The 14,193-nt window shown below is 43.0% G+C and overlaps 1 protein-coding gene across 4 annotated transcripts in view; it reads left to right on the top strand.

Moving 5' to 3' along the window:
- The window catches only part of Cdh17 (cadherin 17), a 59,619-nt gene that overhangs the window by 15,858 nt on the left and 29,568 nt on the right, over positions 1-14,193 (top strand). For 3 of the 4 annotated variants that reach the window (XM_055603466.1, XM_055603467.1, XM_055603468.1), the window contains exons 4-9: positions 8,455-8,589; positions 9,430-9,568; positions 11,942-12,100; positions 12,194-12,393; positions 13,561-13,692; positions 13,998-14,148. In XM_055603466.1, the coding sequence (XP_055459441.1) occupies positions 8,455-8,589; positions 9,430-9,568; positions 11,942-12,100; positions 12,194-12,393; positions 13,561-13,692; positions 13,998-14,148 (916 nt within the window). Of the gene's footprint in view, positions 1-8,454; positions 8,590-9,429; positions 9,569-11,941; positions 12,101-12,193; positions 12,394-13,560; positions 13,693-13,997; positions 14,149-14,193 lie in introns of those variants that run through there. The other variant, XM_055603469.1, reaches the window with a different exon arrangement.

The raw sequence follows: 14,193 nt of genomic DNA on the forward strand, positions 1-14,193 counted from the left end.
CTCTGGCTGCAAGCTGGACAGGGCCAGGGAGAATGCAGGGTCCCCGCTAGGAGTCTGCAGAGCACACGGTCCTCGTCTGCCCTGCTGGGGAGCACGTTAGAGAGTCTCCCTACCATTCTTTATCTAGTTCCTTTGCATGTTATACTTTACAGTCTGGTAAGAAGTTTACACACTAGGCATCATGCTCATTTGTTCATTAAGCAGCATCAGAATGTCTGCAGTATACAAAGCCTATTCTCGGTCCCGGGAGCATCAGTAATCTCTTACCCCAGGAGCTTACTGGTTACACCCGTGCAGGGAGGAGTCCAGGAGAGGCTGGTACTCATGGGCAGTAGAAGAAAGAGTGACGAGTCTAATTAAGTTTTGAAATTGACAAATAATATATATATATTATATATGTCATGCACAAGCTTATATATATATGTATATGTACACACATTGAATTGACCACTGTGTGTATAAGCTCTAATATCATCTTTGCAATGAAAAGCTGCAGAAGTAGAATTGATTTTCAAGGAGGATGGTAGTGGGTAAACAGACGAATTTCAGTGTCTCTGAACTGAGTGTTGGAGGTGATATGTTATGTGTGGAAGGGAACAGTCATGGGATCAACAGGGAGCAGACGGAGGAGTGTTTGTTTACCAAGAAGGTGACACACAGTGCAGAGTTGAGGACGGGAGCTGCGGGCTGCTGAGCTCAGCATCGACTAGATTGGCCCTCCATCCTGTGTTTGCCCCCGGGCATCATTGGTTTTCACCAAGATGCTCCTCCATGTGAGTAGCTGACTACTGCATGGCCATCCCACACTTTGAATATTCATATGTCAGTCGATAAACATCCAGATCTTTTACTTATGAGTGTAAAAGACAAGCTGCTATGGGCAATCATTCATGTACAGATTTTTTTTTTTCAAGTTGGAAGGAAAGGGTTTATTTGGCTTACACTTCCACATTGCTGTTCATCACTGAAGGAAGTGAGGACAGGAACTCAAGGAGGGCAGGAACTTGGAGACAGGAGCTGATGCAGAAGCTTTGGAGGGGTGCTGCTTACTGACTTGTGTAGCTGGCGTTTTCTACTGTGTGGGTTCCTTTCTTTCACCCTTTCCCATCCTTATTCTTGTACTCTTTCATCCCTCTAACACTAGATGTGAGAGAAAAGAAAGATACAGGGGAAAGGAGGCAATGTTATGTTTGACCACTTCCTGCTGATTAGGGCCATTGATTTCCTTGGCACAAGTCTGATCTTCGATGTCAGGATATCTGATTTCTTCTTCCTTGCATGTGACTACTTAACAACACCCAACTAACATCATCCAACCACTAACCAGCAAAACCACTCATCACGGCTATAGCGTTTGTATAGCTTCTGAAAAGTTTGCAGAATTCCAAATGTCACACACTTGTAGAACCATGCCCCTGCTAGAGTATGAGGCAAATCATAGTTAGCTGCTGTGAAATAGCCCCATAGCCATACCTGGGATTAAGACAAAAACATATTCTTATGATATTTCTGTGTTTTTTTAAGGAAAAAAATCTTACTACAGGCTTGCTCCTCATGACTTGCTCAGCCTGCTTTCTTACAGAACCCAGAACCACCAGCCCAGGGGCAGAATCGTCCACAGTGGGCTGGGCCCTCTCCCATTGATCACTAATTGAGAAAATGCCCTCCAGCTGGTTATCATGGAGGTGTTTCCTCATCTGAGGCTCATTTCCTCAATCTGAGGCTAGTCTTCCTCTCTGATACTAGCCTGTATTGAGTTAACACAAAACCAGCCAGTAGAGGAAGGTTGGTATAAACCTGTACACTTGGTCTTTGGATTTCTTTTACGTCCTTCCATTGCTTATTTATTCTCTATCCGTCCCTTCCCCCCTTTGGGTTGGTGGCCGATCTTTATCAGTTTTTTTTTTTTTTTAATTAATGTACAGATTTTTGTGAGATTGGGTTTTGTATTTTTTGGGAGAAACATTCAATTTCAGTGTCATCATTTTTTCCTTTTGTTGAAACTAGGCTTTTCTCACATAGTATGTCCTGAGCAGTTTCTCCTCTCTCTACTCCCCCAAGTTCCTCCCCACCTCCCCTACTTCCCATTTCATACCCGACACCATTTCTGTCTCCCGGTAGAAAACAAACAAGCTTGTAAGTGATAATAATAAAATAAGATAAGATAAAAGCTAACACCTCAGAATTGGACAAAATGAACGGAAGGGAAAGATCCCGGAAGAAGGCTTGAGAAGCAGAGGCTCACACGTTTGCACACTCAGGAATCTCACAGAAAACCCACCAAACTGGAAGCCATAATACTTGTGCAAAGGACCTGTGGGGGTAAAACGAAGAAAATATACAGAAATAAAATATAAAATAAAAGTCAGAGGATAAAAATTTCAAAAAGGAAGCAACAGCTCTGACATGCCATCGTGAGACACGGACCCTCCAGAGACTGTGGGGTCAGTGGTCAGTTGGGCGTCCATTGCTGATCATGCAACCTGCAGCTTTAGCATTTTGTTTAACTTATTGGCAAACTACAAACTTTTCCTCATGCAAGGGAGCCGTTTCACATTTCTGTTAGCATTGTCTGTCCGCATCTGATGCATTGCTGTTATATTCTTTTTTTTATTAGAGCTTTCTAAGTCTTTTAATGTTTTATTTCTTTGTAGTTAAGGTTTTATCCCCCCCCTCCCCCAGCTAGCTAGTTTTTTGCTTGTTTGTTTGTTGGTGTTAATTTGAGACAAGGTTGGAAAGGAGGAATCTTACCTGAGAACACATTTCTACAGGGTTGGTCTGTAGGCAAGGGTCTGAGGGCATTTTATCAAATAATTGATGTAGGAGGGCCCAGCTAACTGCGGTCAATGCTACTCCTGGCCAAAAGGTTCTGGATGGTATAGAAAACAGGCTGAGCAAGCCATGGGGGAACACAGCAGCATGTGGCACTCCTCCACAGCTTCTGCACCAGTTTCTTTCCCATTTTTCTGCCTTGAGTTCCTGCCTGACTTCCTTTGAGGATGATCCGTGATAGGAAGTTCAGGAGAAATAAACCCTTTCCTCCCCATGTGGCTTTTGGTCATGGGCTTTATCACAGCACCAGAAATTAAGACACCCAAATGACTACTGCTGACTGCTTGTGTCTTTACGGCTTCTTGTTTTCTTTGGTGAAATGCCGATTCAAATATCCTGCCCTTTTATCAAGTAGCGCTGTCCGATTTTATATGGTTCTGTTGGGGAATCCTTTCCCATCGACTCTATCTCCCCACATTCTGTAGGTTGTGATTTCGTTTTGGGGGTTGTGCCCTTCTAAGTCTCTGGCTTTGCTGAGGTCTAACTTGAGAGGTTCTGTGTGGTTTCTCAGTGCGCTAGTTTTACTTCGCACATTCAAGACTTTGGTGCACACTGAGTTGTTTTGGTGTAGGTTGTGAGGCTGAGGCCCAACTTCCTGGCTCAGCATTTGGGTAGCCAGCCAGTCTAGCACTTTTTTTTTTTTTTCAAACACTGTTCTTCCCCGCCCCATAGTTAAATAACATTTATTCTAATGTAAAAAAAAAAAAAATGTGCCTGTAAAATCCAAGAGTCCACAGCACACACCACTTCTCTCCCCTTTAAAGTTCAGTTTGATACCCTCCTAGGTATTATTGTTAGTAATTGCATTTTACACTTAAATTTATCTTTAACTCATCCAAAGTAGGAAGTCATTTAACAGGCGCTTTAAAGAACAATTTTAATTGATTCCAAAGCCAGTTATGCCTTGCTTTTAGTCTCCCACAGAGCCAGAGTCCCTTTAATCTTCTTTTCGAGCAACTCAATCACCTGCATGAAATCTCTGTTTTTGTTTTGTTGCTATCACAATAAAACGACATCATTCCTCCCTTCCATTCTTCCCTCCAAACCCACCTGCATACCCCTCCCCCTTCAAGCTCATGGCTGTTTTTTTTTTTTTTTTTTACTAATTGTTATTCTATATACATATATACATATATATGTATATATATATGTATATATATACATATATATGTATATATGTATATATATATTCCTAAATGCAATTTAGTCAGTATGTTGATGTTACCAGCAGACGCAATCTCACAGTAAACTCTCATTCTCTGGATCTTACAGTCTTTTCAGCCCCTCTTCCACAATGTTTCCTGATCCTTAGGTGTGGAAGTTGCAAACACTATTCTTTACCAAATAGAATTACCATGTCGTCCAGTTATGCTACTCCTGGATGTATTTCCAAAGGACTCTCTGTCCCATAAGAGACAGTTGTACATCCATGTTTATACTGTTCTATTTGAAATGGCAAGGAAATGCACATCTAGGCTAGGTCCGTTTTGACTTAGATTTAGTCTTTAACCTGTTGGTTATGAAAGCATGCTGTTACTTCACATATTTGTAAACCCCCTAATCATGTCTTATCGATTTCTAGTTTCATCCCATTGTGTAAATGAAAATAATTCTTGTATAACTTGTATCCTTTAAATTTTTTTTAAATTTTATCACCTGGCATAGGACTCGTTCTGGAGAATATTTTGTATAGTTTGTTTTTGTTGTATGAAGTGTTGTATGAAGTGTTGCTGTTAGCTTCAAGCTTGTTTGTGGTGTTGTTCAAGGCTTTATTTTCCTGTTGGTTCTCAATTTGTTATTGAAAGTGAAGTCTTGAAATTGTCAGTAATGATAGCTTTAGTATCCTTAATGTTTCCACCCACTCTCTCAGTCTCTGAGATATCTTAGGGACTGTCATCAGGATCAGGCATGTAATGTTTACGATAGCTTTAGTTTCCTGGTACATTAACCCTGTGTCTTTCTTTTCTTTTGAACAGGATCTCATTCAGTAGCTCAGGCTATTCTTAGTTCATCATGTAGCCCAGGCTAGCAGGTTTGTGGCAACCTTTTTGCTTTAGCCATCCTGCTGGCTCTTATTTTATATCTGTAGCAAGTTTGCCCCGAGCTCTACAGTGTCTGGTTGCATAGCTTACCTTCACCCTCACTTTGAAAAGTTGTCTCATTGCCTTAGAAGCCTTACTCATCAGTCCAACCCCGGGGGATGTGTTAGCTCACTCGCTTGGGCTTTCATGAGAAATTCCTTTATTTTATTGAGAAGTTGTTGTCTGTCCTGAGTCTAAGATTTACTAGAGTCCTTCCTGCTGTTTTCAAGGTCCGTTGTCTTTCAAATATTTGATTGTGGTGCATCTACTCTTGTGTGGCTGTGGGTCCACCCTTCCAGAGTCCACTGGGTTGCTTGGATGTGTCCATGAGTGTGTTCTTCACACTTAGGGAGTTTTGGGCATTCTGTCTTCAAATGATCTTTTGTCTCCTTTACTCTTCTTTCCCTCTTGGTACTTTCACAGCATATGTGTGCACTTGGTTAATGGTGCCATGCTGGTCTTTTTAGGCATTAAATATTGTTGATATTGTGGTGTGGGTTTTTTTTTTTGTATTTTAATATAGATAGTTCACTTTCAAGTTCTCTGATTTTTCTACTAGCTCAAAAATATTTTTCAGTCTTTCTCAAATGTTTATTTCAGCTAATATACTTTAAACTTCGGAGTTCCTATTTAAAACAACAACAACAAAATTTCTATGTCTGTATTCTGTAAAGGCTAAGACTTGTTTTGACAGTTCCCCCAGTCTTCTAGAGACGGCTTCCTTTTGCTCTGGATCTATTTAAAACAGGTCACTTAAGATCTTTAGTAAGCTCAACATGAGGGCTTCCTCAGGAACAGTTTTTATATCTGTCACATACATTACTTACTTATTTAGTTGTATGTCACATGGCTGTTTTTTGAGGAGTAGACATTTTAAATAATGCAATATGGTATCCTAGACAGCCTATCTTTTCCTTCCCTAAGCACATTGCTGCTACTACTTGTTTAGTGGCTTTTATGAGCTGTGTCTGAAAAGTCAGTATTCCTTGTTATATTCGGCCCCTGAAACTCCTGCTCGGCTAGGTGCTCAGTTGATGACTGGATGGAGATTATCTTAGGTGCATTGGAAGAATGCATCTTGGCCTTTACCAACAGGCACTTGGAGCATGCTGGAGCATACTGTCAGCAGAGCGGCAAGCGCACCGTCGGCAGTGGTGGGCAGTTTACAGCTTTTACCTTTCCCTTCATTTCACACTTGGGCAGAGCCCCGAGGGGCCAGGCCCTTTCGGGCCTCTTCTGGCCATGCTGGCAGCTCTGCTAACTGATGAGACCTCCAGGGAGTAATGGGTGAGGTTTGCGAAGTCTCCTGTGGACAGTTTATTCCCCGGCTTTTCCTTTAAAAGTTTGATCAGTTTCAAGGTTGCTTTAGCTATTGTTCTTGGAAAAATTTCCATGTACAGTGTATCTTGTATACAGTGTATCCTAATCACATCCATCCCCCACTCTCTACTTCAATCCGCCATCCCAGGCCCTCCCCAACACATCTCCGTAACAACTTCATGTCCTCTCTATAAATATTTATTGTTTTTTAATATTATTTTAACCTCCCAAATCCAAATAGAGCCACCCAAATGTGTGTTTATAGTATAAGGTCATTCAATGTGGCACGGACGACCTCCCAGTGGCCACCCCTCTCCTAAGAATAGTAACCGTCCCTCCCCACAGCAGCCATCAACTGCCAGTATTTCCTAACTAGGTGTGGGCTTCAGCAGCCTTTCCCCCACCCAGGCTGGAATTTTACCTCAGTTCACCTGCACAACGCCCGTGTCACGTTCAGAAGACAGCCTTTTCCTTTCATCACTCAGCACTTCCTGCCTCTCTTCAGTGATGTGCCCTAAGCATTTGTGGAGGATTTATTTATTCGTGACAGGGGCTTGGTACGAAGCCCTTGGTTGAGCCCACACTCACTGGATAACCTAAGCTGGCCTCAGACTTGCAGCAGTCCTCCTGCCTTAGCATCCTGAGTGAGGAGATCGCAAGTGTGAAGTACTCTGCCCTCCAATTGCTAGTGATTCTTTTCAAAGAACGTCTCGGGATGATGAGCACCCACTCAGATTAAATGACGACACCAGCGGGCTGGGTAATGATGGTTCTCTGTTGGTGGCTTTGGGAGCTCCTCTGCCCTCTGTCACGCCGTGCTGGGGAGACTGGTTTCCAAGCCCACTTGTGACTTTAGGAAGGTCAACCGGATAAGGCATGTTTGGTGTCTGTTGGCATCCAGCAGGGTTTTGGTCAAGCCCTGATGCTCTGACAAAGTTGGTGAGTTGGTGTTTACAAATTCCTACCCACAGTTTCGTTGCTCTGATGGAGGAAGGGCCGTCTCACTCCACCTCTCCCGCTGACGTCAGCCTTGTCTTAAAATGCTAACAGCCACCCTTCTATTTGTTAATAACCATGGACTATCAACATGCAAGTTTGGGAAGCCCCACTTAGTCATGCTTTTCTCACCTCATCTATACACCATTTCTGTCGTGCACACTTTTGCTCTGTGACAACCGCAGCCTGGTTCTACTCTTGTGTAGTTTTTGTCACCTTCACACAGTAGTGTCTTAATAATGTTCTTAATAATGAAACTTTTAAAGATCAATACTTATTATGCTGTATGCTTTAAGAATTCACAGATATTTGAGTATTCAATTTTGCTAGTGTAATAAATATCTCCTCTTACACTCTAAGCATGTAATTCATGTTTAAAATTCCAAGACAAATTTGGTATACTATTGTTTACTATCAAAGACTCTACTTCCTGCCTCAAGTCTTTTCCAGATCGGTCGTATAAGTTAAATGCCACCAACCATACATGCATTTCTCTGCAGCCTAATGTTCATGAGATATACTTGAAATTATTAATGAAGTTGAGCAACTATTTAAAGAGTCTCATTTTTATGTAAAATTCGCATTTTTTTTCTCTACTGTCTTAAAAGGAGCTACAACTATCTCATGAGAAGTGGTTGATTTGTTTTTCCACACTGTAAAAAAAACCACCGTGAGATTATCTTTCAACAACATGCGATGCTGAAGGCGTGGGTAGACTGTTTCAATTCACATCGACCTGTATCTGCATCCTTGTCTTTTAAAAGTACTGAGTGACATCTCTTTGCTCCAGCAACAAAGCTAAAATTTTCAATGCTTCTCAGTTGCTAGTAACATCATAGTGCTCGGGTATTCAGTGAAAATTGTCTTTTAGCCTCAGCTACAGTGTAGAGTACCACAGCCTTCCCTCAGCATATTGGATAGGATGATACTTTGGTCACTGAGAGCAGTGTGTCCTGAACGTTGTGTAAAGAATGCACACACAGAATTTCAGCATATACCACTATAAAGTCTCAGGGGGAGGGGTGTGGGTGGAGAAGAGGGAGGGAGGGCGGGATTGGGAGGGGATGAAGGACGCGGCTACAGCTGGGATACAAACTGAATAAATTGTAATAAATAAAAAAATAAATAGAAATCGAAAACCCTGAAATTGGCGACTTTCTATAGATTCTACAACATTGTGTTTCCTCAGAACCTAATCTTTTTTTTTTTTTTTTCTTTTTCTCAGTTTAAGGCCAACCCTCCAGCTGTGACTTTTAGACTATCGGGGGAGACAGATGGCATATTTATGATAGAAGGGAATGGATTTCTGTACCACACAAGAGTCCTGGACAGAGAAACGAGAGCAGTGCATCATCTCCAGGTGAGCCCAGAAGAGCAGCGTGAAACAACAGCCTCTGCAGCACCCTTGTTCCAGGAGCCCCCAGAACCTTTGTCGCTTGCTTCTTGTCCAGCTTTCCAGACATTAGTATCAAAACTGCAATTCTCATATGACCTTCCCTCTCTCCCTCCCTCCCTCCTTTCCATTCTTTCTTCTCTCCTTCTCCCCACCTGTTTGAAAGCAGCTACAGAGGGGTGTGGCTTTTTGACCAGAGTAGTGCAATTTCCATAATCGAAATCCTCAGATGGCCATGCTCATCCAGGTCCTGGGGCTGAAACCCAGCACTGTGCCTCTGATGTGCACCAGCGCTTGGCCTGTGGCTCTTGTGTGGGCTCTGTGCCTGCAAGGAAGGCAGCATCAGCGCTGGGCATAGTCACTGCGGCCCCAGAATGCAGAAGGAGGGAATGGTCAGGAGGCCTACTGGAAATGCTCTTCCTTTTCTTCTCCCCACAGCTTCCTAGTGGGTGTCTGAATAGCTAGAATGGCAGAGAGCTAACTGAAAAAGAGCAAGCCGGCGGCATCTTGTCACCTTCTGCCATGGGCTCTGCAGACCAAGCACTGTGCCAGCTCTGAGGAGTCATGGCACCCATTGTCTATAGCAGGGTATGGCCTGGGCCTAGGACCCTGCATGACTAGAAAGCTGCTGACATCATCAGGCTGGCTTACCTGATTAGATCCTTATCTCAGAAGCGTTTTTGGGTTCTTAACCTTCTGCAGTCACCAGGCTGTCCATCTTCAGGGTTTTAAGTTTCTGTAAGTGACTCTGGGGCATGTGATCTGAAGTCCAGGGTCACAAGGTAGTTTTCTTTTCTTCGACACCAGCTTGCAGCCCTGGATTCGCACGGAGCTGTAGTGGAGGGTCCTGTCCCCATCACCATAGAAGTCAAGGACATCAATGACAATCGACCCACGTTTCTCCAACAAAAATACAAAGGCTCAGTAAGGCAGAACTCTCGCCCAGGTAAAACAGGCAGGAGCCTGAATACGTCTGTGGAATGATGAAAGAGTGCATGGTGGAAGAGTACGATTGTGTGGCTGACAGTCGTCGCTCTAGCTCCTCAAGAATTTACTTTCTCGTGTAAGTTTCACAGCTACCTGAGTGCTGTTTCATTGTACCTGCTGCTCTGGACCAGCAACTCCCACCCTTGGCCCTGTTTAGTCTTGGGTACTGTAGGATGTTTGGGAGTATCTGTGACCTTTACTTACGAGATGCCCCCCCGCCCACCATAAGCACTCATGTTGGATTATTCACAAATCACCTGTAACTCTAGCTCCGGGCATCCAATACCTTCTTTCAGCCTCTTGGGCACCCACATTTGTGTGCTCATATCTGCCTCCCCTAATTTAAAAAAAAATGTAAATAGTTAGAAGAGTCTCTATCTTGCCAAACGTACTGTTGAAAGTCAAAACCAAGCGTCTTTAGTGAAGTTTCAAACACCACAGACCCAGCTTGAGAACATCCAAGATAGTCTGGAAAGATGAGCTTGCTCCCCCCTATCCTTGTGGAGTTGCTTACAGACACTGTTTTGGCTACTTTTCTTTCATTTTTATATAGTGTTATGTTTCAGTATTATTTTATTTTTTTATTAATTTATTCACTTAATTTCCAGATAGTTTCCTCCTCTCTCTTTCCTCCATCCTTTCCCCAGGACCTCAGAAAGGTGAAGCCCTCCTCCCCTACCATCTGACCCTAACTTATCAAGTCTCTTCTGGACTGGCTGCATCCTCTTCCTCTGTGGCCTGTCAAGGCCTCCTCACCAGGGGAAAGTGAGTGAAGAGCAGGCAACCAAGTTCATGACAGAGACAGCCCCTGCTTCCCTTATGAGGGAACCCACGTGGAGACTAAGCTGCCATGGGCTACATCTGAGCAGGGGTCTAGGTCCTCTCCATCCATGGTCCTTGGTTAGTGCATCTGCAGGCCACCTGGGCCTAGATTTGTTTGCTCTGTTGGCATTTGTTGTGCATCTGTTGGTCTCCTTGTGGAGTTCCTGTCCCCTCCAGGTCCTTCTATCCTCCCACTCTTCTTTTCTTATGGCTGTTTCCCAGCTGTGACTTACTCTTCTTTGCTGCACTGGCCTACTCTCCATGTCTAGACCCTTGATATTTCCATCAGCTCATAGCAAGAATCCATTTGTATTACTTAATCCTTTTCTTTTCTCAGTGGTAAGTACCATCCAGAGATAGCTGCACTGTCCCTGTCCCTTGTCCCTGGGGTGGAATACCAAAGACCCATTTATGCTGATTTTGCTACATCAGAATCTTCTAGGCGGTGACATCTTTTCTTTCCATGAATCAAACCTTCTAGAGAAGTAATTTTCAAAAATTGGAGGCTCAGGACTCCTGTGTTATCTTACAAGTTGGAGGAACGTACATAAAAATTTAAATCTGTGAATTATTCCTGGTGGTATCCTTGCCAGTGTTTAATAGCTGATTCTCCCAGGCTGAGTGAAAAGGAGAGTGATTTGTGGCATTTGAAAGGTTTTATGGTATAAACACTCTACCACAGCTTATTCCAAATTGCACGTGCTGTTCATAAATGAGTTTATAGACTTTGGTTACTTTTATTGTATGGTGTTTTTATTAGCATGCTTTTTTGTAATGAAGTTTATAAAAAACTTAAAAATAATTGACTCAAAAATTTCTAAAAATTCAAAACTGGCTAACATGTATCAGCACTTACTGTATTAGAAATTAAAACACTTGGTTATTAAATAATTTAAAAGAACACAGAACTTTTAATGAAAAGTGTATTTTTCAAGATACAAATAATTCAATGAGAAAAAAATGACATTGTTTGAATTTTTGCAAGTTTCTTTAATGTCTGGATGAATAAAAAACAATCAGGTTTAATTGTATGGTTCTGCATTCATGCTGTTACCACAGGCTATTTTGGTTGAAGTAGTGCATGATAAAATTAGCCTCATATGATATGCAGTTTAGAAAAAGAGGAATATTTCAATAGTATTTTTGGATATTATGGACATTCTTTGATATAATTCCAAAACTTTAAAAAGATTGATGTGTCTTGCAGATGGTAACAGTGCATTAATGGTATATTTTACATTAAAACCCATCAAATTATCTTGTTCTTAAGTGGATCTTTTCTGCTTGTAGTTTGTAACACCATAAACTCCTTGACATTTGCTCAGGGATTCCTAGGGCTCCTGGCACCCTATTGTAGGGAAGGGGAGCAAATTAAAGATTCATTCTCCCATTTCCCCACTGTTAGGAACTAGGGCGCTTTCTCCCATTTTCTCTGCATCTTGGGAGGCAGGACATGGACACAGATGGCTTCCATTTCAGTTCTCTCCTCCTGTGTGTTCTTTGTTGCCAGGAAAGCCTTTCATGTACGTCAATGCCACAGACCTGGATGATCCAGCTACTCCCAATGGCCAGCTATTTTATCAGATTGCCATCCAGCTTCCCTCTATCAACAATGTCATGTATTTTCAGATCAACAACAAAACAGGGGAAATATCACTTACCCCAGAAGGTAAGTCCAGGCAGGGCCTCGAGGCTCTGTCAGAGGAAAGAGGGTCGCATTTGGAGACAAGCCCTTTCTTTTTCTTCTCCTTCACTTATTTAGGGTCCCAGGAAGTGGATCCAGCCAGGAATCCTTCCTACAACCTGGTGGTCTCGGTGAAGGACATGGGGGGCCTGGATGAGAATTCCTTCAGCGACACCACATCTGTGGATATCACTGTGACAGAGAACATCTGGAAAGCGCCAGAACCAGTGGAGATTAGAGAAAACTCGACCGAGCCTCACCCCATCAAAATCACTCAGGTAGAGTCCAGGTGGCATGAAGAGCTAACTAAGACCCATGCCTTGTTGTCCTCACTGGTCGTCCTACTAGCTGTCATTTGCACCATGTAATTACAAAGCAAATTAAGTAACCAAGGCCCTACATCTCCAGAGTTTACCATCACTCATAGAAAAGCTTGTGCGCTGGGCGTGCACACTTTCGCTTGTGCAGCACGCACCTACACGAACGCACACACACAAACTGTCGGAGAAGGAGCTTCACTCACAGACACAGGGTGCTGGGGTGTTTTAAGGTTCTCATCTGGCGGTGTGAAACACAGCTGTTTTACAGCGGGCAGTGTGGCGCATGGTAAGCCTTCATTTACGTGCCGTTAGTAACACTATCAGAGAGGCCAGGCCCTGTGTATGGATCAGGTCTTACTATAAAGTATTTTTTTTTTATTGTTGTGTGTAAAATAGCTCTAGGGGTTGGCAGTTATTTTTTTTTTTAAATCTCTGAAATCTTCCAGACTTAAATATCTGAGGGGGGAGGTGAACCCCATTATGTGTTTCAATTAAATGAATGAAGAAGCGTCTAAGACAGCAGAACCTGGGGGTCACGACCCCTTTGGGGGGGTTGAATGATCCTTTCACATATGTAGGGTTGCATCCTACATATCAGATAGCTACATTACCATTCATAACAGCAGTGACGAAAGTATGAAGTAGCAACGAAAACATTTTGGTTGGGGATCACCACAATGTGAGGAACCTCGCGGCGTTAGGAAGGTTGAAAACCGCTGATCTAAGGCACCTTCTATTGCTCCACATTCATCCTAACTCTGGATTTTAGAAGCTCATCTTATCGTACATCATGATTTAATCCTAGAAGATGCTGGCTATGAAGTCCCCTTTGCATCGTCGGCTGATGTTAAACCAGTCAGAGTTCTAGAAGAAACCAACCCACAGACTCCTCACGTGCTTCCAAGGAGCGCTTTAGGGATGGAAGAATTCCCTTGTCTGTTTGCTTTTAAAATTGGTTTAGGCTGAAATTTTTCTTTTTAAAAAAATGTAACTCAGCTGTCGTAAGAAACTCCTTATATGCAGACAGAGTTGTGAGAAATTCTGAAGTGAGAACCTAGAAGCTGTCTAGTGCCTTTTCAGTCTGTTCGTCCACACATTTTCCCTCACCCTTCTTCGGTCATGCAGGTGCAGTGGAATGACCCAGGTGCCCATTATTCCTTAGTCAACAAGGAGAGGCTGCCACAGTTCCCATTCTCAATTGACCAGGAAGGAAACATTTATGTGACTCAGCCTTTGGACAGAGAGGAGAAGGACGCAGTGAGTAAAATGGAAAGTTTCGCAGGTGACCAGACAAATCCTGTGTCTACTTACAGCTGAGCGCAAAGTTAATTGTACGTTAAAAAAACAAAACAAACCCTGTGTTTCAGATCCTAGAAGTTTATGCATTCTCAAAGACACGATAATTTGATAATTTCCTCCAAGGCCAAGCAATTTCATCCCCCACCCCCTATTTCTCAGCTCTAAGTAGGTTGACACTGGGGTGCGAGATGGTAAATGAAAGTTGTTTTTATGTACCTGCTCAAGTGGACAGCGGAGTCTTAACTCTGACCTTGACATTGTAGCATGTTTTCCTCGCAATTGCCAAAGATGAGACCGGAAAGCTGCTTTCAAAACCCCTGGAAATTCGTGTGAAAGTTATCGACATTAACGACAACCCACCAACATGTCTGTCTGCGGTGACTACGTTTGAAGTCCAGGAGAATGAGCCTGTGGGTAAGAAGTGGCAGCTGTCTGAGGCCATGGGCCTGTCTTCCTGAT

Source organism: Psammomys obesus, unplaced genomic scaffold (genome assembly GCF_907164565.1).
Source record: "Psammomys obesus unplaced genomic scaffold, mPsaObe1.curated_primary_1811, whole genome shotgun sequence".
NCBI lineage: Eukaryota > Metazoa > Chordata > Mammalia > Rodentia > Muridae > Psammomys > Psammomys obesus.